At 36.3% G+C, this 27,391-nt stretch overlaps 2 protein-coding genes across 15 annotated transcripts in view; both read left to right on the top strand.

Annotated features, from left to right (window-relative positions):
• Positions 1–22,713, top strand: part of EXOC1 (exocyst complex component 1) — a 30,381-nt gene extending 7,668 nt beyond the window's left edge. For 3 of the 6 annotated variants that reach the window (XM_061993715.1, XM_061993714.1, XM_061993717.1), the window contains exons 5-20: positions 1,301–1,488; positions 2,481–2,708; positions 2,951–3,083; positions 3,236–3,345; positions 4,286–4,339; positions 8,337–8,486; positions 9,241–9,346; positions 12,142–12,186; positions 13,324–13,487; positions 15,091–15,201; positions 15,665–15,741; positions 16,287–16,515; positions 17,293–17,476; positions 19,722–19,921; positions 21,261–21,455; positions 22,063–22,713. In XM_061993715.1, coding sequence (XP_061849699.1) covers positions 1,301–1,488; positions 2,481–2,708; positions 2,951–3,083; positions 3,236–3,345; positions 4,286–4,339; positions 8,337–8,486; positions 9,241–9,346; positions 12,142–12,186; positions 13,324–13,487; positions 15,091–15,201; positions 15,665–15,741; positions 16,287–16,515; positions 17,293–17,476; positions 19,722–19,921; positions 21,261–21,455; positions 22,063–22,215 — 2,327 coding nt within the window. In that variant the 3' untranslated portion in view covers positions 22,216–22,713. The remainder of the gene's footprint in view (positions 1–1,300; positions 1,489–2,480; positions 2,709–2,950; positions 3,084–3,235; positions 3,346–4,285; positions 4,340–8,336; positions 8,487–9,240; positions 9,347–12,141; positions 12,187–13,323; positions 13,488–15,090; positions 15,202–15,664; positions 15,742–16,286; positions 16,516–17,292; positions 17,477–19,721; positions 19,922–21,260; positions 21,456–22,062) is intronic. The other 3 variants (XM_061993719.1, XM_061993718.1, XM_061993720.1) reach the window with 3 other exon arrangements.
• A 72-nt stretch (positions 22,714–22,785) lies between these two features.
• The window catches only part of CEP135 (centrosomal protein 135), a 36,607-nt gene continuing 32,001 nt past the window's right edge, over positions 22,786–27,391 (top strand). For all 9 annotated transcript variants that reach the window (XR_009818498.1, XR_009818499.1, XM_061993707.1 and 6 more), the window contains exons 1-2: positions 22,786–24,224; positions 26,289–26,450. Coding sequence is in view for 7 of the 9 variants with exons in the window: in XM_061993707.1 (XP_061849691.1) it covers positions 26,341–26,450 (110 nt within the window). In the remaining 2 variants the exon portion in view is untranslated. The remainder of the gene's footprint in view (positions 24,225–26,288; positions 26,451–27,391) is intronic.

Here is a 27,391-nt window from a genome sequence, read left to right as displayed (position 1 = left end):
TCTCATTTCCCTTGAATTAGAAAAATACTTTAAAAAGCGACACTTCAGTAACATGCTAAAGGTTATATGAGTTTTTTTTATGAGATTTGTAGTTTATAATCTGCGAAGCGTGTTAAATTCTGCTGAACCATATTACAGTTTACAGGACTGGTTGCTAAGAAGGCTCTGGGTCTTGTGTTTGCTCATTCTTTATTATTTTTACAGTCGTGTTGTCTTCTAATAGTTTTTTTTTTTTCTTTGTAAAGCCTAATGAGTGAGCATATCTCATGTTAAATCTGTCAGATGTAGTTAAACTGCTAATATTAAATACTAGATGGGCTTGTGCAGAAGAATTTCAGTTAGAAATGTAGAAGAGGGAGGATGGCATTTCTGTATTTTTATTTGAACAATGTTTTTAACCACCCTCTAACTTTTCGAGTTCTTACAATATTAATACATTCAAACTTACTGACACTTCAAAATAGACACAATGTTCCTGCTTTATCTAGCTAACATTCTCTGCTTCCTTTCCTCTGCTTTTCCACACTTTTCTTCAGAACTGCCTAAAGTTGCAGAAGGTGCGTAACACCTTTTTCTTTTATTTTGCTTTGTAAGAATTCTTTCTTAAATAATATTGGATTTTTTTGTCATTTAAAAATACTGGTTTGGATAGCTGATTTAAGCTTCTAGAGATGAGAGGTGTTTCAAATGTTCTACTTTCTGTCTGGACTGTGGTAATGCTCTGTGAAGTTTGTTTGCCCTTGAATGGCTTGCTTAAGTAAATAAGCACTGCTGTGAGAAATCACAGTTCATGAAAACATTGTTATATAATTTTCACTTACCCTAGCACTGATCTTCCTGCTCTGAAACTTATCTTGAGGATCAAGATAGTGATTTGGTTTTTTTATTCAGCGATGTATTTTTTAATACACTTTAATATGTTTCCCTTATGTGCTATCTTCCAAAAGAGAGAATCTAACTGCTACTCATTCTCTGCTAACAAGTTTAGTGTAATACTGTAATATATTCCGATGTTGATGTATGTCCCTTTGCACAATCAGTAAAGGCAGGTGGCTGTTTGTATTTTGCTAATGTTGGATAATTTGAAAAACATCACTGTTGGGAATCAGCTCTGGTAATCTTAATGAATCCCATGGAAGATTGAGAATTGAAAAAAGTGTACATAGATAGCAGGTACTTGTTATGCAGGTTGTTGAATGGATTCATTTCCTTAAAGATAGTTAAACATACTTAAGTGTTCTTAAAATGCTTGTGACTTTCTGCACTTCATAATGTATTTTATTTCCCTTCTCTATGTAAGAATCTGTTCCAAGTGGAGAGAATCAAAGTGTCGCAGGAGGTGATGAAGAAGCTGTGGATGAATACCAGGAGTTAAATGCAAGAGAAGAACAGGACATTGAAATAATGATGGAAGGGTGTGAATATGCTATTTCTAATGCTGAAGCCTTTGCAGAGAAGTTGTCAAGAGAGCTACAAGTGCTAGATGGGGTAAGCATTTCTTCGTACGTACAGTGTATTAACATCTTGAACTGGTTTCACTGATACTATGGAGTGTTCTTTGAAAAAGCATCTAACGTGTTCTGTGGTATATTTAAAGGTAAATATATATCTTCTCCCAAGGAGAGCTGCATCCTGTCACCAGATTTTTTTAAATCTTCAACTTTACTTTTTACCTTCCAGACCTTCCGGGGTGAGTCGCAGGCTTTCAGATGAGAAGCTGTGAAGGAAAAAAAAGGGAGACATTCTGCATATACCTTTCTTGAAGGCAGAGTTGCAGGAAGAGGGAACAGACATTCATGTTTGTGTCCACGGATGTGAACTCTTGAGCCTAAAATTCTACTCTTAGTGTAATTAAGAAATGGATTTGTTCTAGTAACATTGAAGTATCGGATCATCTGTCTGTAACAGTACCATATTGTTTGCTACTTTGCTTTTTAACCAACTCAACATTGTAGAGGTCACTTAGGAAGCTTAAGAAGATGCAAGTGATACAGAATTGAAGGAACAGTTAATGACCTCCTCAAATTGTCGAGTTTTATGTGTGTCATATTTTGAAAACAGCTGCTGTCATAAATAGCTGATCTTGCAACAGGGGATGTGACAGCTAAGCTGTTTCTCTGGACTAGATGAGGGTTGGACTAGATGATCTCTAAAGGTCCCTTTCAACCCCTACTATTCTTGGATTCTGTAACTAAAGATGTTCCAGTGTAGTTGAGATTTTGCTTTTTACTTTTGTGTGGATCAATACTTTGATTCTAAGAACTTGAGCAAAGTTCTGGTTTTATATCTTTTCTTTATGAAATAAAAAATTAATAGGCTGAAAAACTGCTGTGTTCAATAACACTTGAAATTAGAAGGAATACAATCTAATATTATTGCTTTCAGCAAGGGTTTTGGAATTCGACAGTAGCAGATGGAGAAGGAAATATTGGAATGCTTTTGATGTCTCTTAAAATGTTCTGGCTTAATTTTCTGCACAGGCAAATATCCAGTCAATTATGGCCTCGGAGAAACAGGTGAATATCTTGATGAAATTGCTAGATGAAGCTCTAAAGGAAGTTGACCAAATTGAGCTAAAGCTCAGCAGTTACGAAGAAATGCTTCAGAGTGTAAAAGAGCAAATGGATCAAATTTCAGAAAGCAACCACCTAATCCATCTCAGCAACACAAATAATGTGAAACTGCTGTCAGAGATAGAGTTCTTAGTGGTACGTACTTTCATTGTGTTTACTATGGTTGTATAAAATTCTTTTAGATTGCTACCCTCTTTAGCAACCATATATGAATGAGACATAGAATATAACAGAATGAGTTTACTTATACGTTTTATTATTGCACTAACTTCAGAAAGTCTTTATAATGATGGAAATGTATTTCTCATTCTTGGTTCAGCAGCATAGCCCACTAACCTGCTTCTGGCTTATGGACAGTACTATCCATTATTTTGTAGAATCACATGGATTTGGCTAAAGGTCATATAAAGGCCCTTCAGGAGGGAGATCTGACATCTTCTCGAGGCATTGAGGCCTGTACTAATGCAGCAGATGCCCTTCTGCAGTGTATGAATGTAGCTCTTCGTCCAGGTAATGTTTCTGTTAGGCTACAGCATAGCATACAAAACTTACTATGTAAGCCTTTACATGCTTTTCCTCGGATTTTGTTTGTAGACTGAGGGAATCGTGACTTCTAATATTACTATGTATTTTGTACGCTATGAAGTTGTTCTTGGTTTTAGGACATGATATGCTTCATGCAGTGAAACAGCAACAGCAGCGGTTTAGCGACTTGCGTGAGCAATTTGCACGGAGACTGGCCAGTCATTTGAACAGTGTGTTTGTTCAACAGGTATTATTTCTTACTACTTTATTTGAAATTGTCAGTCACAAACTTTTACTTAGAAGAAGAACAATCCACCTTTGGAGCATCTTTCTTAGGAGGAAAGGTTGTGGGATGTGGGACTGTTCAGCCTGGAGAAGACTGAGGGGGAGATCTCCTTATACTTACAAGTATTTACTTACAAGTATGTCAAGAGAATGGGGCAATGCTTTTTTCCATAGTTTCCAGTGATAGGACTAGGGGTAATGAACAAAATCTGCAACACATAAAGTTCCACTTTAACTTAAGGAAAAACTTGTTTACTGTAAGGGTGAGGGAACCTTGCACAAGCTGCTTGGGGAGGTTGTGGAGTCTTCTCCTTTGAAGGTTTTCAACACCTGCCTGGATGCATTCTTGTGTGACATGACCTAGGTGGACCTGCTTAAGCAGGGAGATTAGAGCAGATGATCTCTAGAGGTCCCTTCCCATTCTCACCATTCTATGATTCTGTAAAAACAGGACATGTTCTATACTGTAATGAGTAAATGAATGGACTGCTAGAGTCACTTCAGGCTGACATATTATTAAGCACACCAAACTGTAGTTGTCTACAGAAATCTCTTACCTTTAAAAAAAAACCCACACCACTTTTTAGTGGGTTTGCTACTGAGTTAAATGCAATGTAATATATAAGGATTTACTTTAATTGTAAAGCTTGATGGATTGAGGAGAAAAAGCACTGATGGGTTTTTTTCAAGGGTGTCAGAGGCTAAGAGCATTGGACTTCTGAACTTCAAGGGTCATTAAAAAAAAAAAAAGTAAAATGTCTAAACCTTGATTTTTTTTTTTTTTTTTGTGTCTTAATTTGAAATACTCAGAAATCACTGTCCTGAGACTTGTTTCCTAAAGGCTGGATGTCATTTTTCAGCATAATTTTTAAAATCTCTGTATTGTTTTTATTTCCAATTAGTTTACTCAGACCTTCCTTCAACTTTATAACAGGTCCTTCTATCTGTCAGTTCCTGTGAGTACATTGGGTTTGATACAGGCTTTTTTAACTAATGTTTTTGAGCTTGACTCACCTAACTAGCAGCTGCATCTTTGGCTTTACAAAAATAAATTTGTCCTGACTGACTGCAGAGCTTCAGACTCGTGTCCTTTCTCACTTCCTTTAGTTGTATTAGCCCTCAAGCTTTGTTTATCTCTTTGAGCTAACACTCCTCTGATCTGATCTCCAGAAATTGCTAAGAGACAGACTGAGATGTATGGAGGAAAGATATTTTCAGGAAACTGTAATAGATGTGCAACTTGCAGATACTGCAATTGTGGCAACCTGTGATATTTGTATTTTTATACTTATTAGCACAATCAAAGCTTCAGCTTTTATGTATTAGACTGAGTACAGAAAATGGAATAAAGATAATTGTATAGAAAATTTCATTCAAGAATATAAGCCTATTGTCTTATGGCAAAGGTAAGTGCTTCCTACATTTTCTTCACTCTGCAGAAGAATTCTAGTTCTACAGTACATTATTTTTTTGCCTTTAGTTCTTAAGAAGGTATGTTTCTCCCGTTCCTTTTCATATTAAGAAAAACTGAGCACAGACTATGTGTCTTGGCCTCTAAATGAGCAAGTAGAAGCTATGCTATATAAGCCCCGTAAAAATGCATTCACAAAGACTGAATATTGGACTTGTGTGTGAAAGAGACTGTTAAACAGAATGCCTTTTCTGATATTCCTAAGGATTTTTTTTTTAAATAAGAGATTACTATTGCTATGTAATACTATGTGTATGAGATGAAGTACGTCTGAGGAGATTTTTCAGTGCTGTTGAAAATGCTGTTACCAATTTGCAATTTAAAAAAGAATTAATATCAGAATTTTTAAAAATAACTAATAGGAGCCTCACGTTGTTCTTAATCTAGATTTACCCTCTGCAAAGTTTTGGCCTGCTATTAGCTGTGAGGTATTAGTCAGATAAAAAATATGACCTTACTGTAAGGTTAAACAAGAAGAGTTCATTAACTGTAAGAGATGTGTCTCTGCAAAGTCCTTCTGCTTGTTGTAAAAGAAAACTAAACGTTTATATACTTCATTTTGAGGCAAGAGTTCGCGTGTTAAAAGTATAATACACTTTTGTGTTACCTTATTTAAAATGACCTTGTTTTGTCACTCTGAACAGAATATAGCAATTTCTCAGTCCCATGTTTTTTATAAGTCTAACTAGAGTACTTTGCTACCTTTTAGCATGTGAAGAGTTGCATTATTTGTTTGGAATGATTATTTAAAAAATAAGTTGAAGCACTTCAGAAGAAAACAAGTCAGATAAAAATTTCTAAATTAAAATGACCAATGAAAACCTGATGTCTAGGCAGCCGCTAATGCAAGTAAGGTGTCTTTTGATTCACAGCTCGTTAGATGGAAAACAAAAGTGTTGACATTTCATATTAAATATATTATCTTGGAAGTATGACATTGTTCTCTTTAAAAAAACAAAAACAAAACAAACAAACCCAATGCTGTGATTCAAACTACAGTTGTAGAATGAGAAAAATGAGAATAAATCTTAAAAGTTTTAAACAGAAATGCAACTTTGGATTGCTATTCACTGCAGTGTTAAAAACTGTTTGGAGTAACTAACAGTTAATCTAGTTGTCTTTATTGTTTCTAAATAATATTTTATTAACTTTACTGTGCATCTGTAACTTTAAAAGTTTATTCTTTTTTTCTAAACAGTGTTCAGCATTTAATTAAAGGCAACTCTGGACTTTTGTGCATTTGAAATTTGAAATAGTTGGAAGCTTTGAAGCTCCAAAATAGTTGAATAACGAACTTATGGTATCATTTGATAATGGTATAAATGTATGTTCAGTGAGAAGGAAGCCTGTTAATTAGATACAGAAGGTATACCTAGAAACTCTGTAATATTTTGGAACAGACTTGAACAGGGCATAATTCAGGACAACCACAATGATTAGTCCTGTGGAAAAGTTGTCTCAGAGAGAGAAATTTATCTTGGGGGTGGTATTTGTTATCTAGCTTTAGCAACTACTAAGCAAAAATAAGAAGTTATATCTAATAAAGGGACATGAATAAAACTGTTAGATGGAAGAAGCAATAAAAATTTGGGTATCTGAGTATTTTGCAACAGTAATATGAACTAGCCTTTGGACTGACTTAGTTAAATAAAACTGTCAAAGCAACCAGATAATTGTCTTGAACTATAATGAGCTTGAACATTAAAGTATATGCTGTAGGAATGTTACACACCAGGAAAAAAAACATAAATGGTTTTCCATATCTAGTTTTTATAAAAGCATAGCAAAAAGCTATTGAAAATATTTGCTATATGCCCAGAAGTACATGCAGTATCAGGTATGACATATCAGTAGCTGTGTTGCTAGTCCTGGCTAGATTCCAATTCCAAATTATATGTTGCAGTAATTACACTTTATAAAGTTAGTGTTTTGTTGGAGTCAGACTATAAGATTTGTTTTTAGAAGGGAGATTTATAGTGTGACCCCTCCTCATTGTCTGAGAGAATAAATTGAAGTGTGTAGGACTTGTTCCTTTGGGTCCATTTGTGTCTCAGTTTATGTAGTTAAAAGAACAGGACTCAAATTAGGTGAGTATTCATGCTGGATACAAAAAAGTAGTTTAGTGTTACCCGTAATCTGGCATGTTCACATTGCACTACTTAGTAAAGGTTAGTCTGTTAAAAATACTATTAAGACTTATGTGTTCAGTTTGTAAAACAAAAAAATCTGTAAATATGTCATGGAAGCTTGTAGAGCTTCTTTAACCAAAGTCTTGAACTGATTAGAGAAAGATGAGCCAAAGTTGCTTTAGTTTTTGACTTTGTGATCCAAAGTTGTGTCTGTTTCAACTTAAAGACCTGCCCAGACAATTTTTAACTGAGCAACTTATTTTCTTCCAACTTGTCATATCCAAGATGGAACTGTCCAGGAATGCTTCCTGTGTTAAGGACTGATGTTAACTGACCTGCACGAACCACCACATGTTATGCTACAGAAACTGGAGACTGAATAGGACAATGTTTTGTGCTGCTGTGGCACAAACTATGCTTAAGATCAAGTTCTGTTGCTGTATTTTGGTAAAAAATACTTTACATGAAGTATTGAAGACAATTTGAAATTAAGTCACATCCTCCCCTCCATTAACCCAGGGCTAATGATTGTGTGTTCTGCTACATGGCTGAACCATGTTAGTTGGCTTGCTTCCTGAATTTCCCAGGAAGCTTTTGAGTTAAAACAAATGAAAGCTTATGTGTTGTTCAAGCAATATGATGCTATCTTCATTTAAATGAGATTAGTAGCTTGCTGTTATGTGTCTTGGTTTATGCTGCATGTTGTAAGGTGTTTAACTCTAGTAAATGTTTACTGAAAGTATGTATATGTCTACAGTTGTGTGGAGGGAGAGAGAATTTGTGAGAACTAATGAGTTTAAGACTTGACCAAGGCTTCGCCAAAGCAGGCTAAAGTAGGTTGAATTGCAGCAGGCTTTCAGAGATGTAGTATAAAGCTCATAATTAGCATCTAGGCTACCCATTGACTGGAGACCTGAAATGTCTTATGGTATATGGGAACATCAGCTTTAAAAAGAAGCAGCTATGGATTTTTTTTTTCTTTTAGAGAAATAATCTCTTAGAATTTTTCAGAAACAATTGGATACTTGTTAAATCTCCAGTGAGGTGTACCTTGCCTTCTTGTGGAAAAAATGACTAATTTGACTCGTCCCTGAAGGCAGTGGTGAACTTCAAGAACCTTAGCGTGAACAAGTTTACTAAGATGCATTACCTGCCACACCTATAATATCTCAATGTCATATTATGTTAGATATCTTTTCAGTGTGTGTCTCTAGGCTTTGTTTCCATGCAAAGTATTTTGTTGCTTTTGTGTTTGTCTGAATGGGATACTGGCTTCATTTTGAGTTTTTCAGGAAAGTTCTAGTATATTTGTGTAATGCTTCCAGATTTACTTTAATGCTTTCTCTTACCAAGGGTCACGATCAGAGTTCTACTCTTGCCCAGCATTCTGTTGAGTTGACATTACCCAATCACCATCCATTTCACAGAGATTTACTTCGATATGCTAAACTCATGGAGTGGCTCAAGAACACAGATTTTGCAAAATACGAAGGACTTACTAAGGTATGTGGAGCACTCAAATGATGCTTGAGTCAAAAGAATTAGCTGTGTGTATGTTCACATCCTTTTAATATTCCTTTATATTAAACATAAATCACCGCTCCTCTTTTCTTATTCCTCTTTGAAATAAGAGGCTTCATTTTTTGATATTGTATGATGTGTATTTATTTTTTTTCCTCCAAGATTCTATGTCTCTATTTTGAAGTATCATAAGATATTAAGATTAATATTAATGTAAAACAACTTGGCATTTTACAATCTGGTAGTAAAGTAAAACAAGAGTTTGCACCTCTAAAAGTTTTCTGGTCTTTTGTTTTTCTTCTGAGAATAGTGGTAAAGGAAGTGACATAGGAAGATGTGTAGGGAATGATATCCTATTTGCTTTTTTTGGGGCATAGTCTAGTAAAAGACACTACAGAGAATGATGCTGAATTCTTGTCACTCTAGTCTTGAAGTGAATTCTATATTGCTCTACCACAAGAAATCCTGTTTATTTGTAAAACATTGGATATCTTTCCTTATGGAGAAGTACCGCTTTCTGATGCTCAGTTAACTCACTAGGAAAATGAGTAGAACCTGCTTAAATATCACTAATATGTTTTTGTGCATGCTACATAAATATATATGCATGTGTAGTCCAAACCAGTTAGTTATTTAGTAGAACTTGTATACTTGCTGATTTTAAAAAACTATTTAACTGTAATACAGCAAAGTCAGTATATCCACCTGTTAACTAACTTTGCATTCCTCCTTTAAGAATTATATGGATTATTTATCACGACTATATGAAAGGGAAATAAAAGATTTCTTTGAAGTTGCCAAGATCAAGATGACAGGCACAACCAGAGAAGGAAAAAAGTTTGGTAAGCTTCTGGGGGTCACATACCTTGATTTGAATCTTGTTATTTCCTTCTATAGTACTCACTACAACACCTAGGGTCAATTTTATAATGGTGCAAAATTGTTTACTTTTGGCAAGGTAGAGAAGTTGGATGAAAAATATGATTCATAAAATTTCTGTGAAATTGGTCAAGATAGAAGAATAAAATAGGAGTTTTCTCTGATTTTTTTTCGAACTTACACTCACTTTTAAACTAACCATCAACCATATTTTATGACTTGAACTGTCCCATTTTATTACTGGGACAAATTTGTAATTAAAGGAAGCTTGTACAGCACTTGTGTGTGTTCTTTCTGCTATCATTTCTGCTTTTGATAAGTTTTGGGTGAATTTTGAAGAAACTAGTTTTAATGCTAATTCTGCCTAAGGAAATGTGTTTCATTGTGGTTGTAGTAGCATTTAGCTAGGTAGTCTGAGACTAGAAAACATATTTTATTGACTTGTAGGTCTTCACGTTTAAGGAAGTATATCTTCCTGCTAGGATTTAATAGCCCAGTGTGAGTAGGGAAGTGAAGCTTAAAAAGAAAAATCCGAAATACTTTGAAAGCAACGGTGATCTATGTGTATTTATATATTGGCTAGTCTATATTTTAAAATTCACTGTTTCAAAAGTTATTAAAAAAATTACATTTGCCACAGTTCACTAATTTCAAAATTCAGAAATTATGTGCAGCTTCAACTATATCTGTCAAGCCTACTTTGGATCTTGAACTTCTGCTTTAAAGTGTGGTAATAGAGAACAGAAAAAAGTAATGAAAGGAAGAAAGCAGGAGCTTCTTGAGGCTTGATTGAGGGAGGAGGAAGCTGGAAAGACAAGTCTTGGCAAGCTGTGGAACACGGAGAGCAAGTGGTGCCATAATCTGTCATTGTCAGAACAGTTAAATTCATCGGTCTTGAAAAGCTGTCTTATTGCAAGAAAAAAACTCCACTTTATCCTAATAGAAATTGATTTCTAAAACATTCTAAACACTTTATGTTGGCACTTCTGTAGTTATTTGCTTTTGTGAGGAGACAGTTTTTTGTAGCAATTTTGTAACTGTTGCAGAGTAGATGTTATGGAATCATCAGGCATTTTGGAGGAAGTGGTTGTTAATTCATCAGCATAAGAGCTGCAGTTTGAGAAGGCTTCTGTCCTGTATTTGTGCAAATGTATTTATTTTGTAACAGCTTACAGCAGTGTGCAATTTCAAAGGCTTCTATGTTGAAGGTAGTGTCTGTGCTGTTAGCAGTTGCACATTAATTCAAGATACATCACTACTTAATAGTAGACTTTTTAAAGGAGTAGTGTAGGTGCATAATGCTCCAGTTGTACTTTGACACTAAAGATGACCTGTTTACAAGCTGTGTTGGTGTGTGTTCTTGCCTTTTTTTTTTTTTTGTGCTTTGGGAATAGCACTGCTATTTGAATGCCTCAAACGCAGAGGGGATGCTGGAAGAATTCTGGCATTCTGTGCTAGTGCAAAGTTTTCTGTCTGCATTTTTATGGCAAAAAAATATGGATTGTGAGCATTCACACTTGTCTTAAAGAGTCTCTTTTTCTTTTTTTTTTTTTTTTCTTTTTTCTTTTCTGATGAAGCCAAGACTGTGATACTTAAATACCATAAAGGCAATGTGGAAATAGTAGTACTACTGTCATATGTTTTTAAGATGTGGCTTCTCAAAAGCTACTATGGCTCCCCAATTGTCCAGGGCCTGATCTCCACCTGTAGTTCTTCCTATTCTATAATATTGTCCCGTGCATTTGGAAATTGAGTATGATAAATGGGACCAATGCATGATGGAAGTATATACTAAATACATCAGACCTAAACATCTTTATTCAAAAACTGCTAAAACCACCAAGATCTAAAAATTAGTCTGGAATTAAATTTGAGTTTGTTTTTGTAATTGTCAGTAGTGTTGCCTACTTAAGAACATCTGGTATTTAAGACATGTTTGTGGCATTTGGAAGTATTTACTCATTCTATTACAGTAGGCTCTGCTTGCCTGCTCCATTCTGGGGGGCTTGTAGCATTCATCTTCATCGAGATCTTCTTAATACCACATATTGCTTTTAGTGTATGTATGCAAATGCCTTTTACTGGTTAGGGATTCTGTTTTTACTACAAATGCCCATTTAGTCTAAATTTCGTGTTGAAGTCCATTTGAGGAAACTGGTTTATCCTCCAAAACCAGGAAAAAATTAAAAATCCACCTTTTACATTTTTTAACTATATATTTATTATTTTCATTGATGACTGCAAGTTCTGAGACAATTTTTGGTGCAGCAATAGTCAATATCAGTGACTTTGCAGTATTGGTATGTGGATTTTAAATTCAAGAGGTGGACAGTCTCTGTGACTCAGTCCAGAATGGCATAAGTATATCTTAATTTCTTCATGGCTATTATCAATATGATGATTGATCTTTGAAACTGAGTCATTCGCAACATTAACACTGACAAATAAAACCATAATTTAATGGACTTTTCAATTTGGGGAACTTAAATGTATTACCAAAAATGTTCTTTGAACATACTATGTAAGAAAACACCAAGTTTTATACTCAGAACCTTACTGTTTTCCATGTAGCTTAGATACTGAATTTCTAGAATAGCACCTCTCCAACTAAATGTGTTTGCAATGGAGTTACCTGCTGCTTATAGTTCTCTGCATGTTTCTTTCCAATTAGAGCTTAACTTGCATCTGGTGCATGGTTTGTGCAAACTGCATTTTAACTTGTCTTTGTCTTTGATGCTTGCAACCTAATCCATCCCAGCTACACTGCCTCGAAAAGAAAGTGCTGTCAAACAGGAAACTGAGAGTGAGTATAACTAGTTGCATTAGTTGGTGTTGTCAATGCATGCGTGTCGATGTAAAGATGTAGTGCTGCATCATGGAAAATCTACCTAACACTGACGCACTCTGTTCAGAGTGAAACAAGCATTAAGCAGAACCATCATTTTTGCAAGGCAAAAATGAAGTGTGGCTAAAATGGCCTGACATAGAGAAGGTTCACAGGTAAAGGCAACATCCTTTGGCTTTCCCATCCTGCTAGTTGACCTAAATAATGTTTGTGCTTGAAAGCGTGTCTTAGTTTTCCAACTCTTCCAATAAGATTGAGTTAACAACTTTAATTAGATCTGTAGATTTTTGTCTTGTCCCTGGACTAGATATCAACATAGCAGTCGTGTGAAGTTTGCAAGATTGTTGTTTGTGGTTGAGATTTGAGAAGTTTACATGGGGGTGAAATATTGATGATTTCTTGGTGTTTTTTTGTTACTGGCTTTCTCCATCCTGTTCCAACATTTCTTAAAGTTTGGGAGGAGAAAAATAAAAAGATATGCTCCTCACCTAGGAGAAGGGCTCACAATATCAGGAACAGATGTCTAAATGTTAATTATGATGTAAAGGAGAAGGGGAGCATAAACAGTAGAGTTCTATGGGATTGCAGAGCCAGCAAAATACCTGGAGCAAACTATGTAGACAAAAGGATGCTAACAGCAGAAAGATCAAGATCAAAAAGTGCCTATGTGTATATAAAGCCTTTTATTTTTTTTCCTTCTTGTGGATTAATTCTGCTCATGTCAGCCTTTGCCCAGAGTCCATTCACAAAGATCATAACTGGTCTTTGCTTTCAAGTTTTCAAGGAGATTATCTCTCCCAGTGTTCTTGTATTTCACAGTTTTGTTCCTTGTATACCTTTTTCCCATAGTTTACAATGAGAGCTGATATAGCTACCTTTTACTTTGAAACTTAGTGAAGTATTTCAGTTACAGTCTAATGAATAAAGAATGTGTTTATGGAAAAAGCATTTTCAGCTTAGACAAAAATAGATTTGGCTGATTTTAATGTAAGACTATTAGCAGCTCTTGATCTTGTATGTTCTGTAATGGACCTGTTGTTTTGACTATTTTATTCTGCCTTCGCTTCCCTCATTCATAGTGTCTTTACTTCACAGGTCTTCATGGAAGCTCAGGAAAACTGACTGGGTCTACTTCTAGCCTAAATAAACTCTCTGTTCAGAGTTCGGGAAACCGTAGGTCTCAGTCATCTTCGCTGCTGGATATGGGAAACATGTCTGCCTCTGACCTTGATGTGGCTGACAGAACAAAATTTGATAAGGTAAAGCCAAAACATTGCATAGGATTCCCTCATTTTTGTATTAGAAGCATCTTGCATATCCTTTTCGTATAGTTTAAAAATCTGTACTGTGTAAATGTTAAAACACACCAATTTCAAATCCTTTATACACCGAACTTCTAATAACAGCAGTATCTAAGGTATGTTCTCTGATTTTAAGATTCAGTTTAGTTCCTGAGTGTGCTGTGTATGATCTTCAGAGAGTACCAAGCATAAAAACATGGCCTATTAAGCCAAATACACATTTTATAGCAAATAGGAATTGAACTGATGGATTCTTCAACAGATTTTGTCTCAATACAAACGTTCATGTGTTCTGTCAGATTTTGCCAGTATGTAAGCATAAGTGAAAGATAAAGCAGTCTTCTTTTAGCCAGGACCTGAGTATGGCCCTACAATTTTATTTATAGTTATCATCAGTTTTCAGCTTTAACCAATGGCACTAAGTTATTACTGGATTGTCCTCAGCATCTGGAGTTTTTCAGATGAACCTTTAAAAGTGACGGTACTCATCACTTCTTGTGGAATTAACTTCTCAGTACTGTGAAGGGAAAAGGAGCTTTTATCAGAGTGAGAGAGAAAAATAATTTGCGCGTTCTCTATTGAATTAATTTGTGAAGATGGATATTTTTATTCTAACTTCAAATCCTTGCTCAATCACTTTTGTGAGCAAATATTATTTGCCTGAAACAGTATTAACTTTAGTTATATTACACACCTGTCGCAGCACCTTCTCTGGAATTAAAATGATCACTTTTTAAAAGAATTTTATACAACTACAAGTATAGTGCTAATTTTTTCAACTCCTCCTGGCTTTTATCCCACATCTGTTGGGGACATGTGAGTGTGACTAATATATACACAGTTTTAAGTTTTCAGTAGTGTGGATTTACTATGCAGCTAGCTTTATTTCATTTATGTAAATTATTGCATGTCCTAATCCTTAAATACTTGCAGTACTTCTATTGTGTAAAGTTGATAGATTAGAATTACGTCTAACACCTGATTGACCATTTCAGTAGGTGCTTTTAATTACATTCTTTTAATGAATTCTTGACAAAACAGTGGTTTATTTTGGATTAAAACTAAAAGTTGTGATGAATACTTCTACAAAACCTGCTGTTGGTTTCAGTGGCAGCTATGTAGAAACTTTTCCATGAAGCAGTTATCTTCTACATACATAGATTAGTTGTTTTTCTTCCCTGGGCTTTTAATTTTGTTATCTTCTTCTCGGCAAATCCAGGCAGAAAAGAGGGTGGCACAACTTATGACTTAATATTAAAATGTGAATGTTTCATTATGGTACAAAAGTCCTTCCTCACGCTGCGACTAGACAAGTTCTAGTTGTGGAAAAACATAGATAGTTCTTTTCCTGTTGTTATTTGCATGAGAAGGAACTATGTTGAAGATGCAGATACCACTTTTAAGGATCTAAATACAAGCTGTTTCTATTAAGTAGAAATAAACCTTGTAAAGCTTACTGAAGACAGAAAGTAATAAAATCCTATTCAACAGCCAACTATAATCAGTATTATTAACTGTTCCTAGTATTTGTTGTGTTAATAAAATTTTTGGCTTTCTTTAGATTTTTGAGCAAGTATTAAGTGAATTAGAGCCTCTGTGTCTGGCAGAACAGGACTTCATTAGTAAATTTTTCAAACTACAGCAACATCAGAGCATCTCGGGAGCAACAACGGTATGATTCTTCATTCTGTCTGTCACTGAAGTAAAAAATAATGAACAGGCCTCATTAGACTCCTGTTTAAAAGATAACTTCTGAATCTGTCTGGCAGTTATGTGATCCAAGTGACTGATAATTTGTTTTTCTCCATTAGCTGGCAGAAGCTTTTCTTTGTCTAAGCAATACAAAATCTAGTAAGCACTGACATGTTTCTCTTGCCATGCCTTTGTTTCCTCGTAAGATCATAATTAATATCAATCTGTGTAGGAAGGCAATGGGGAGTAATTGTAGATACTGTTGTATTTGTTGGAAAGTGACCAGAAAAGTACCAGAACCATGCAAAATGTTCTATTCGCTACTCCTGGGAGGCAGGGGAAGCTGATACTTCCTGTGGGTTTTGTCAGATATATTTATCAATTCAATACAGAATTGGAGGCAAGCTTTCAGCTCTCTTTATATACATTCTTTGCTCTTACAGAATGAAGCGGAAGAAATGGATGGAGGAACTTTATCTCGTTCATTCACTTCTGGTGTTCCCCAAACAGTATCATCTGAGTATGTGCTGCTGGTGTTGCTTATTGATTCTTAAGTCTACATGTGAATTTGATTGGCATATTAAACTTTTTTCCTCTATTGTCAGAAATTGTTCCTTTCTAGTGAAGGTGAATAGTGAACTCTTAATTTGTACCTAAACACTGAATGTGTCCATAAATATAAGAATTATTGTATAAAGATGGATGTTTCTGTCTATAGTAGTATAAAAAAAGATGCTTAATTCTCTTAATATCTTGCAAAGTAGAACTAGACACTGTAATATGCAAAATATGCTTTGAAAAATATGCTTAGCCAAGTTCTGAATTTGAGTGTGAGAGAGCTTACACACAGAGTACTTCTTGGAATATTTTACTCCTGTGATTATTGATTTTTACTGTGTGGCATTGGCTTTTTTTCCCTTAGCAATTTTCTGAAAATCATGAGACTTGCTGAATGCAAATAAGACTACTATAGGCAACAAATTTATCCTAAAAATGTTACAAAAGAACGTGTGCAATAGCCTAGTAAGCTGTCAGAGTAATATTTTTCTTGTGCATTTTTAATAGGAAGGACATGATCCGACAAATGATGACAAAAATATTTCGTTGTATTGAACCTGAGCTGAACAATCTTATAGCGCTGGGGGACAAGATTGATAGCTTTAATTCCCTTTATATGTTAGTTAAGATGAGTCATCATGTATGGACAGCACAAAATGTGGACCCAGCTTCATTTCTCAGCACAACACTTGGAAATGTTTTGGTGACTGTCAAAAGGAACTTTGATAAATGCATTGTAAGTTCTTTAGTTATTTTGATTAAGCTAACCATCGTATTATAGGAAGCCCACTCCTACTCAGTTTGATTTTGTATTTTTTTTATAGTTAAATTCTTACTTTAAATTTGAATTGAAAATGAATAACTTTACAGCTCTTCTACTGGCCGGCTATTTGTAACAAATATGACCACTTGTTCACGGCTCTGAGCTAGTTGGCATTTTTAGTTGCTTATTTAAACTTACACTCTTACTGAGATGGAAGAAAACTGTAGTGCTCTGCCTTTTTTGCTTAGCGAAACAAAACATAATGGATTTCAGAGGATTTTGCTTTTCCTCTTTGAGTATAACATGTCAAAGAAATATCTCTTCTATATGTTCAGTTATTTCTGTCTTGTATCTAACAAAAACTCGGTTTAGACAAAATGGCAAACCTTTTGGCAGTAGCAGAGGCAGTTTTGAATGTCAGAAACTTCCTTTGCTAGTATAGTTTGACCATTTATTTTTCCCTTTTTTTTTTTTGTCAATACTAAATAAACAAACAAAGGGGAGTAAAAGCTGGAAAATTTTATTTGCTCATCTTCCTTTTTTATTTCCATTTAATTCTTTCGTAACAAATTTCTGAGAGTAAAAAGGGAGGAAGGCTAAGTAGATATACTATTTGGAAGATAAAATTATTTCTGTGTTTGAATAAATGTCAGTTTTTCAGTATGTCTGCATTTTTCTTTTCTTTCGGTACTCATTGCATGGCCAGGATTTGCATTTTAGAGGCTAACATGTGTTGTTTTAAATTTTAAGAGTAATCAAATGAAACAGATGGATGAAGTAAAAATCTCAAAGAAGAGTAAAGTTGGGATCCTTCCATTTGTTGCTGAATTTGAAGAGTTTGCAGCTCTCGCGGAATCAATTTTCAAGAATGCAGAACGACGAGGAGACCTAGACAAAGCCTACATAAAACTTATTAGAGCTGTCTTTGTCAGTGGTAGGTCTTTGAGATTGTCAGTTATTAAAAGGATTATTTCCTCCTATTTACATATAGTTCTGCTCCAATTAACAGGTTTTTAATTTTGTTTTAAACTATTGCAAGCCATGTGACTGAAAATCTTGCTGAAATTTTGGTTATATCTTTTACTGGTACAGGAGCAAGTGTAAACCTTTTGACTGTAATACACTTTTAAAAAGCTAACTGTAGATATTTCCCTGTAGATATTTGTATATAGCTGTAAAGTAACTTTGGGTTATGACAGAGCGAAGTGGTTAGGACTTAGAGAGGGAGAGAGGAGACAGCAATACAACATGCCCAATCTGAAGCAGTTTCCTGTCTTTTTTCTCCCCTTGTAGCTTACATGAGGTGATGAAACTGGATGGACTCCCTGGCATTTGGCCCTAATACTGTTCATATTCACAGCCCTGTCTAAAATAAAATCACTTGAGTTCTGGCTATGAATTTGACCCTTTCTTGGCATATTAGATCCTTTGTGTCCTGGCTTTGACACATCAGAATGTCTCTCCAGACCTCCCTATTTTCCCAGCCATAGTCTGGAAAAAAAGCAGCATTGATGCCCTTGTTCTACTCATTTTATTTAACATAAAAAAAATGGGAGGAGGAGGGGTATGTAAGCCAATGAATTCTGAAAAGAAATTGTCCTTCTCTTTTAAAATGGGGAGAGGGGCACAAAGGGACAGACCTCTGGATGCTGATTTTTCCTACAGATTTTCAAAGAGCTCCACATATAGTAGTTCCCAACCACTTTTAAGGGAAGATTGAGCAAGAGGAGACAACAGAGGCAATAAAGCTAGTTTGAGGAAATTAGAGCATAGTGATTCTGAACAAATTAGAAAATCATGAAGAGACATCACTTCTTAGTACAGTAGACTCGAGTCCATGTGTAGTCAGCAGGAGCATCCCAGCTGACAGGACAGTAAATTTTGAAACTTTCATTTGATTGCGTCCCACTTTTCTATCCCTCAGATAAAAGTGATATAATTAAGAAAACACTAATAGATAGCAAAACTGTACAATGATAAAATAACTAGAGTAGGAAGAATTTAGAAAAGTATGTTTTTAAAGGGGTTTGGAATTACACCAGCCAAACACCAAAGAAGAAACAAAGCCAGTTTCAGACCAGTACAGACAAAACTTTAAGAAAATGAATTATGAGAGAGGATAAGGGATACAAGTAAAGAATTAAGATGAAACAAAGATAATATTATGTAAAAAACCAGTGTAAGCAGTATGCTTAATGCAGTGGGATATTTAATTTACAAGTAATGTTTTAATTTACAAGTAATTTACAAACTCAGAAAGATGTAGCACTTCGGGTAGAACTGCGAAGGGGGATACACTAGAAAATTATATGGGAAGAACAAAATTAGCTGTAGGTGATGTTTCCTGGTTGGCAATTCAATGTTATGACTGAAAAGAATTTGTGATTTTTGTTCATACTCCAGTGCCCAGGATCACTTTCATGGTGAGCATCTTGGTTGTTTCAGCAAACCAATTGATGCATGAATGGGCTTAGAGAACTTAGGTGCCCTCTTGGTTGAAGCTATCCTATTTCAGCCTGCTTTTAGATGCAATAAGGGAATAATGGGTAGAATTTCTTTTCTCTCCCCTGGGTTTTTTTGGCAGGCATGGAAGTAACAAACCTGTGTGCAAGGTTATCAATTTTTATTATTAAATTTGGGGATTGACAGTAACTTTGACCATAAAACTAATAAGCAAAAATTGAAAGACTGAGAAGTAATTTTAAAACAACCCGCCACCTTATTGAAGTTAGGGTTTTTTTCATCTAGCAAAGAGGGGAATCAATTTTATTTGATTTTTTCTTAAGTAGTTTAAGAAATAGACTTTTCCTAAATAGTTCTGTCATGTGAAACATATTAGGGATAATGGAAGCCTGCTTGTAAGCCTCCACACAATGTCACTTGTTTCTCACTTCTGTAAGTGAAACTGTATGTAGTCACTATTTTGTATCTTTTTTATAAGTTACATTTTGGAATACAAATTTAATTGTCTTGGAGCCTCTAAATATCTGTTACTTCTTTTGAAGGCTCTCAGATACTGATTTATTTAGTGGCAATTGTGACAGTCCCTCATACAAATTATTGTCATTGACAAAAAATCCAAAATTTCTTTTCTGACACTTATTATGGTTATTGGTTCTGTTTTCTGAATTGGGTTGTCCTTTTGGTATTTTAAGTATTTTGCTTCCTCTTCCTTTCAGTTGAAAAAGTAGCTAATGAAAGTCAGAAAACACCCAGAGATGTGGTCATGATGGAGAACTTCCATCATATATTTGCAACACTTTCTCGCTTGAAAATTTCTTGTCTTGAGGCTGAGAAAAAGGAAGCCAAACAGAAATACACTGATCATCTTCAGTCTTATGTAATATACTCACTCGGACAGCCTCTTGAGAAATTAAATGTAAGTATATTTGAGTTTGACTACTCTGTGCCATTTAAATGTCTATATTATCAAGTGTTTAGTTAGCACTATTTGATCTCTTTACCACTGCTTCTATCATAATCTTTATTCTGTTTTAGACTTGAGCATGCCTGGCAAGAGCACTCTACTCAAGAGAGGAACATTTTTCATGGCAATTAATAGTATTGACTAAACATCAGTTGTGTCTTAAACAAGTGGTTTTGAGGAATGAAAAAGAGAGGGGAAAAGTAATCGGGAATAATTAGTCTATTTTTCCCAACTTTTCAACAATAAGAAAAGGTTTAGGACAGTTCTCTGTGTCCAAAGTTGAACTGTTAAACTAAATGCTGAGTTGGGTTCAGACTTAGTTCTGACTCCTGAATTTTTACCAGATTTCATTGCTTTTTATATAAGCAGTATTTCATCCATTCATTTTCTGAAAACTCTTTAAGATATGTTGTCTTTTTGGAAATGAAAATGCTTTCTTGCTGCCTTCCACTTGCTGTGGCTTGACTCTTGCAAGCTCCGACATAACCAACTTCTTGCTCTCTCCCCAGGCAGGACAGGGGAGAGTAGGAAGAACAAAAGTGAGAAAATTTGAGCTTAAAGACAGTTTAATCAGCAGAGGAGAGAAAGAAGAGGAAACAGAAGTGATGCAAAGGCAGTTACTCACTAGTTCCCACAAGCAGACTGATGCTGAGCCAGTTTATGGGCAGCAGCCACTTTGAAGAAAAAACACCATGCCCACCTCCTCTCCTAACCCTGATTTTTGTAGCTGAGCATATTACTTGTTATGAAATACCCTTTGTCCAAGGCTGACCTATTCAGCACTAACCAAAACATCAGTGTGTTAGCCACTCTGTTCTAGCCATAAATCCAAAGCACAGCACCCAGTTGGGCTGCTATGAATAACATTAACTCTGTCCTGGCCAGACCCACTACACTGTTTCAAATGATGTTGTGTCACAGTTATACTTCCATAAGTTATATTATGTTGAGCCAGCTGGTGTGGGGCAGTGAGAAGAGACGGCAGTTATTAACAAGTACTGCTGTTGTGTAATTATGGTTTAAGTAGAGAAGTTCCTATTGAGATGCCTACTCATTTTACCCACAAGATCCTCTATTTTCCTAGGCTATGGCCTCATTAACTGAGGATTCTGAGGCTTATTCAGTATTAGTTATAAGGTTCCAATAAAAGCACTACTTCATGCCCAACGGAAGTAAAAACGGGGGGAAACACACAACAGTCATCAAGCAGAATCAAGACAATACACGGATGCTTGTCAAACTGAGTTAGTATAGATTTGTGATAATTGTTAATGCTCTTCTTTTTCGTTAGCATTTTTTTGAAGGTGTTGAAGCTCGCGTGGCACAGGGTATACGAGAAGAAGAAGTAAGCTATCAACTGGCTTTTAATAAACAAGAGCTTCGTAAAGTTATAAAGGAATATCCTGGTAAGGAAGTAAAGAAGGGATTGGATAATCTCTATAAGAAAGTAGATAAACATCTCTGTGAAGAGGAAAACTTACTTCAGGTAAGCAAAATCGTGGCATAATGTTTACACAAAGGCTTTTGCATATGTATTCTGTAAGAAGAAAAGTTCCTTTATGATTCCCTGGGTGACCATTAGTAGGTGAGCTCTATTCTGCAAAACATACTGGAAGTAAAGAGAAATAGATGTAGATGAACTGTTAACCTGTTATGAAGTGTTTGTACAGTATAACAGAATATACTTTAAATGACATCTTTTCTGATAGTATTTTTCTTATACTCTGTAAACTTTCTCACTGGAGTAAATGATAATTAGATTTAAGAGTTTGAAAAGCTATTAATACTTTTGTTAAGTCTGAAACGTGAATTAGCAGCACTATTCTGGTTTGGAGTTTTGAAAAACAAAAGCAGAACCTCTTTCACAACAACTATTTTCTGCTTTGCAGATTTGGTAGGAGTTAGGTAAACACTAAAGATCATAATGATATTTTTTTAATATAGCAACTCAGTTTACTGAACTTTTTTGTTAACAAGCTTTAGTTTTAAAATTACACCCTACCTGAGAAATCAAATAATGAGTCAATGTTTTCTATTTCACATATAATGTATTGTGGCAGTTGACATTCCCTAAAGTTTGCTTTCTTTGGCAGGTTGTGTGGCATTCCATGCAAGATGAGTTTATACGACAATACAAGCACTTTGAGGGGCTGATAGCTCGCTGCTATCCTGGATCAGGAATTACTATGGAATTCACTATACAGGATATTTTAGACTACTGCTCCAGTATTGCACAGTCTCATTAAGCAAGGGAAAAAGAAGCTAGCAAAGATTATGTCTCTGTGTGAGGGAATCAAACACTATAAGTGCTATGTGTTTTTGAAAGGTGGAGTTCCATGTGTATGTGTTAGTTAGCTGCTGTATATCTCAAGTTACACTCCTGCTTCAAGTGTCTTTCAGGGCAGAATGAAACCTTCGGGGATCTGTTGCTCTTCTGCTGGATTGAAGTACTTTTTGAAAGCATTAATTCTGTGAAACACTTTGGAAATACTTTTTTCCCTTTCCCTAATGTTCAGATATTTTTATTTATAATCCCTTTTTTTGCTAAAAGCAGTAAGCACTACTGTTTTCACTAATATTTTGCATCTTGGAAATTATGTAAGCATTAAAGACTATCACGTCTTTTCCCCTTATTCTAAAAAGTATGGATGTGGAACTTAATGTAGTGGAGATACTGAATTAATCTTCTGAGATGTAACATGACTATAGCTAATTAACTCTTAATTAAACTTCATTTGTCATTCTTTATGTAGTGTTATTTCAAAAAGGTGAAAATGCAACACTATTTCTGTTGGTTTGTCTCTGGGCATTGTACAATTGCTCTTTCTCAAAGCATATTTTGTTTCTTCCTTTTAGTAATCAGGGTATAGCATCAGTCTACTTCTCACCACATGTAACCCCTTCCTCCTCCTGGAGCTTCAGCTGCCTGTGATACAGAACCTCATTTTTTTGTACAGCCTGAGGAAATTGCTAAATTGTTGGGTAGAGCTGGGGTGTTTATAGAATAGAAACAGTTACTACAAAGGTAAGCATGCAGACCAAGGTAAGGTTTTGGTTTGTGAGATGCAGATGCAAGAATGAAACCCCAAAACTGTTACTATGAATAACAGTTTTATAAAACTCAGGAGCAAGAATTTCAGCTTCCTTTGATGGCAACATTGGGGCACTTGGATTGGAGAGAGCATACCAATATTTAGGTCTTTTAGCTCATTAAACCCTAGTTGTCTTTCATTTACTAATAAAATACTTGATTAATACGTATTTGCTTATAGTGTCTACATGTGACAAAAATGTAGCAAAGAAGGGAGGGAAGGGTTAAGAGAGGGGAGAAATTCCCTTGAATTAGTCGAGGCAGCTTATAAAAGAAGACTGCCTGGCACTTTTCCACTACACACTGAAATCCCAGGAGTCTGGCCCCAGCAACTATGCGAACAGGCAACTCTACCATAGGTTCAAATACAGCCCTAGCAAAGGATCCCATGCACAGGTAACCCGTGTCTCTGCTTTGGCTTCGCTGGCTGCCTGCACCAGCAGCTTAGAGCAGCAACCCGCTCCTGCGGCAGGTCGACCTTAAGCTCTGGGAGTTTAGCTGTGGCTCGGCCCGGCCCACCGCGCCTACTACCCTCTCAAGCACTGACGGGGGCAAAGCCCCGCGTGCCCCGCTTCCCGCTGAGGTGATCGCGCCGAAGCATCCTCTGCGCATGCGCAGTACCTCCCTCCGTCCCACCCCTCCGCGCGAGGGCTGCTGGGAAGGGGCGGGGCGGCCTGCCGCGGCTGAGGGCGCGGGCGCGTGCCCTGTTGCTGAGGTGATTCTCGAACCGCCATTTTCAAACGGCCGGGGCGGCCTGGCTGCTTGCGCGGGGGCTGCGGCGCGGAAGCATCAGCCCCGAGAGCGCGGCAGTGCAGGACAGTGTGCCCTGTAGGAGAAGAAGGAAGGTGCTGTAGCCAAGGCTGGGGCTCTTCGCAGGCGAGCGGCGACACTCGGCGGCTGACTGGGGCTTCCGCATTGCCGGCATCCGCCCGTGTGGCAGCCCTGATGACTGCGTGGCGCTGGGCCGCTCCGTCACTGGAGATCGCAGATTAGTCAGGGCGGACTACCAGAGCATCTGACCTACACGCTGGTCTCTCCTTCCCTCGAGGTTCTGCAGTCCCACTTCCCCGCCGGAGCTGCGTTACCGCCGAAGCCTCACTGAAACATGCTGGCTACATCCTAGTGGCTCATCCTGCAAAAACTTGCCTTTAACTGGTGTTTCTGGTAAGACCGACTTGGACGGAGGGTAGAAAAAATAAAATAAACCCTTTTGAAAAGGGCTTGTCTGCCCTTCTGTAAGTATAGATTGGGGTTGCTGAAGGGTCTGTAACGCTGCCGGTTTGGGGAGATAGGTGACGAGACTTGTAATCCGTAGGGTTTTCTTGTACTGTGGCGTAAACTTACAGGTTGGGGGGACGCTAAAAGAAGAAATCTGTTTTTCTGAAGCAATAATTTTCTTTTAATTGGTTAAGAGATAATGCTTCATAGCAAACGTGTTGTATGAATACCTAGTCAGAAGTGAATCTGAGCAAATCAACTTGGAAACAGAGTTTGCCCAAACAAATGCAAGCTCAATGTGTCTTGAAAATCATACTGCAGTAATAGCATTTCACAATGCAGCCTTCGGTGTCTATGGACCATATACAGATGTACTAGAGCAGTCAATGGCTGGTCCAATAGCTGCCTTTTTTACCTGGGTGAAAAAAGCTTTCTCATATTATTATTCACAAATAATTTTATGTTCAAATACCTGCTTATATTTGTTTACTATCCTTTTAGAAGCTGGAGGATTGTGATACACCATGATTATATTCTGTCTCCTTTATAAAAGATGCAAACAGTGCTTCCTTGGGTTGGTAGTTTGGCTGCTGAGATCTTTGTAGCCAGTAGATTAATACTGAAGCTTCTGAGCAACTCAGCTCAAGAGGGACAGAGAACTTCCGGAGAGAGTCTAGCACAGGGCCACCAAGATATCAAGGGACTGGAACAACTTTCATATGAGGAAAGACTGCGGGAACTGAGGCTGTTTAGTCTAGAAAAGAGGAGACTGAGGGGGGGATCTCATTAATATTTACAAATACCTAAATGGTGGATGTCTGGAGGTTGGGACATCCCTTTTTTCTGTTGTATCTAGCAACAGGACAAGGGGTCATGGGATGAAACTGGAACACAAAAAGTCCCATTTAAACATAAGAAAAAACATTATTTCACTGTAAGGGTGACGGAGCAGTGGCACAGGCTGCCCAGGGAGGTTGTGGAGTCTCCTTCCTTGGTGGTCTTCAAGACCTGCCTGGCCATGTTCCTATGCGACCTGATCTAGGTTGACCTACTTTGCCAGTGGAGTTGGACTAGATGATCTCTAAAGGTCCCTTCCAACCCCTACTATTCTGTGACTCTATGAAGAAAGGTGAGGGAAACTGTTTTACAAAAATAACTAGTTTAAAAAAAAATATTTCTACCTATTGAAGAAATATTTTTCATATTTTGAGAAGCATTATCGGTAGTATTCCATCTCTTTTCTCATTCTATCTCTAAATTCAGAAGGACTTAACAATGTAAAAACTCTTCCTCCCTCAAATGTACATGCAAAACAAAAAATCTCATCTGGATTCAAGTATGGTAGTGCTGATTCAGCCCCTTTTAGAACATGTTAGTAATAAAAAGATAACAAATCAGTCAAAAGACAAAATCTCTGTGATTCTTTAACTATATTTTCCAGAAAACAGTGCAGGTAGGACTATAGTATACCGGTGTATTTTTTTTTTCTTTCCTATTCTCATAGAAAAATAGTGTTCAAATTTAATCTGCCTATAAAATTTTGTGCATTTTTATACAATTTTACAAGTAGTTGGCATGAGTTGCTTGGAAATATGATTTTCATATATGAAAGAAAAATAAAAGTATATGGAGTTTTTGAGAATGATCTGTCAGTTTGCATTGTGGAAGATACCATGATAGTCACACTTCAAAGAAACCAGAATCTACTTATTTTTCTCACAGAAGGATCTTCTCAGAGTTCAGTTCTTGCATACTGGAAAGACAAATTTATGCTCGTACTCTAAGGTATTAAGAAAGAGAAAACTAATTGCTAAGACAAATGTTTCTTTTTAAATAAATAAATAAATATGTTTAAAACTTCACTTGCTCTATGATTCTCTTTTGGTTTCCTGAAATTTAAAGGGTATGCTTATGTACTGTTTCCCACACAAAAAACAAATGGTTTTTCCACTACATTTTTTCTGTGTTATTCTGTAAAGGACAAATGCTCTAACAGACAGTCTTTTGCAGGTGTCTTGTTTTTCTTGACTGTGACAAAAGCTGCTTTGGAGGTGTGTTCACAATGACAAGTGCAGAGCAAAGGTTCATTCATCTCAGAAAACGTCTAGATCAACTGGGCTATCGGCAACCTTTGGGAGTGGAAAGTTTACCTTTGGTGGAAAAGCTTTTTAGGTATTCAGAAGGAGATTAATTAAGAAATATAGTAATTATTCAGTAGGTATTATTTGGGTTTTGACTGGAAGAAGCTTAGCCTGATGATTCTTTTCAAGCACTAGTACTTCAGAGGTAACATTCTGTTCCTGTGTCACATGGATTTGCTTAAGTGATGAGAACATCTGAAGATTTCATTTAATTCAGAATAGTTGTTTCTAAGGGTCTATGATCTGGGAAAATTAAACTTTTCCAGCCAAGAAAGAGCCAAGAACAGTCACTGTTGAGATATGCTTAAAGGGCATGCTCTTAAAACTAGTATAAAGAAGAATCCCTTTTGTCTGTATGGTGGCTTAAAATAAAACATTCACAGTTCTGTGTTTTAAGATCTAATTTGGAGAAGTTTAAATTTTCTACTTCTGCAGTTTTTACAGGACACATAACAGAAGACAGACAAATTTTCAGGTGGCTTCCTTAAAGTATCTATCGTTTTATGGCTTTGATGTGATTACAAATGTAGTAATTAACAAAATAATCCAGTTAGATTTGACTAAACGTGCAAATGTAGGTCTCCTGGTTCTGTTGCTCTGTAGTATCTAGTACAGATGGAAGAACCACAGAGAGGCAAATGTGGAGTAATCTGACTTCTACATTAAGTATCATTCTGGTTCTTAACAGATAGATTTAACCTCCCAGTCACTTAGATTCCCCCCACCCCCCCCCAAAAAAAAAAAAAAAAAAAATTGTAGCTATTTACTATTGTCTTTCTTATGGAAATTCTGATCTCCATATAAATTCTAGGAATTTTCTGGGCTTTTCGATTCTTTATGTTAGATTTCATTGAGATAAACCATCTTGACAATTTTGAAAATCTCACTTTATTTAGAAAAGAGAGTTTATTGAATTATCAGATGCAAATTCCTGATACACTTTATTTTTTCATATTTGTCCTGTCCTTTGCT

This window comes from Colius striatus, chromosome 3 (genome assembly GCF_028858725.1).
Source record: "Colius striatus isolate bColStr4 chromosome 3, bColStr4.1.hap1, whole genome shotgun sequence".
Taxonomy (NCBI): Eukaryota; Metazoa; Chordata; class Aves; order Coliiformes; family Coliidae; genus Colius; species Colius striatus.
The sequence above is the reverse complement of the archived record's forward strand: the minus strand, read 5'-3'. Positions and strand labels throughout refer to the sequence as shown.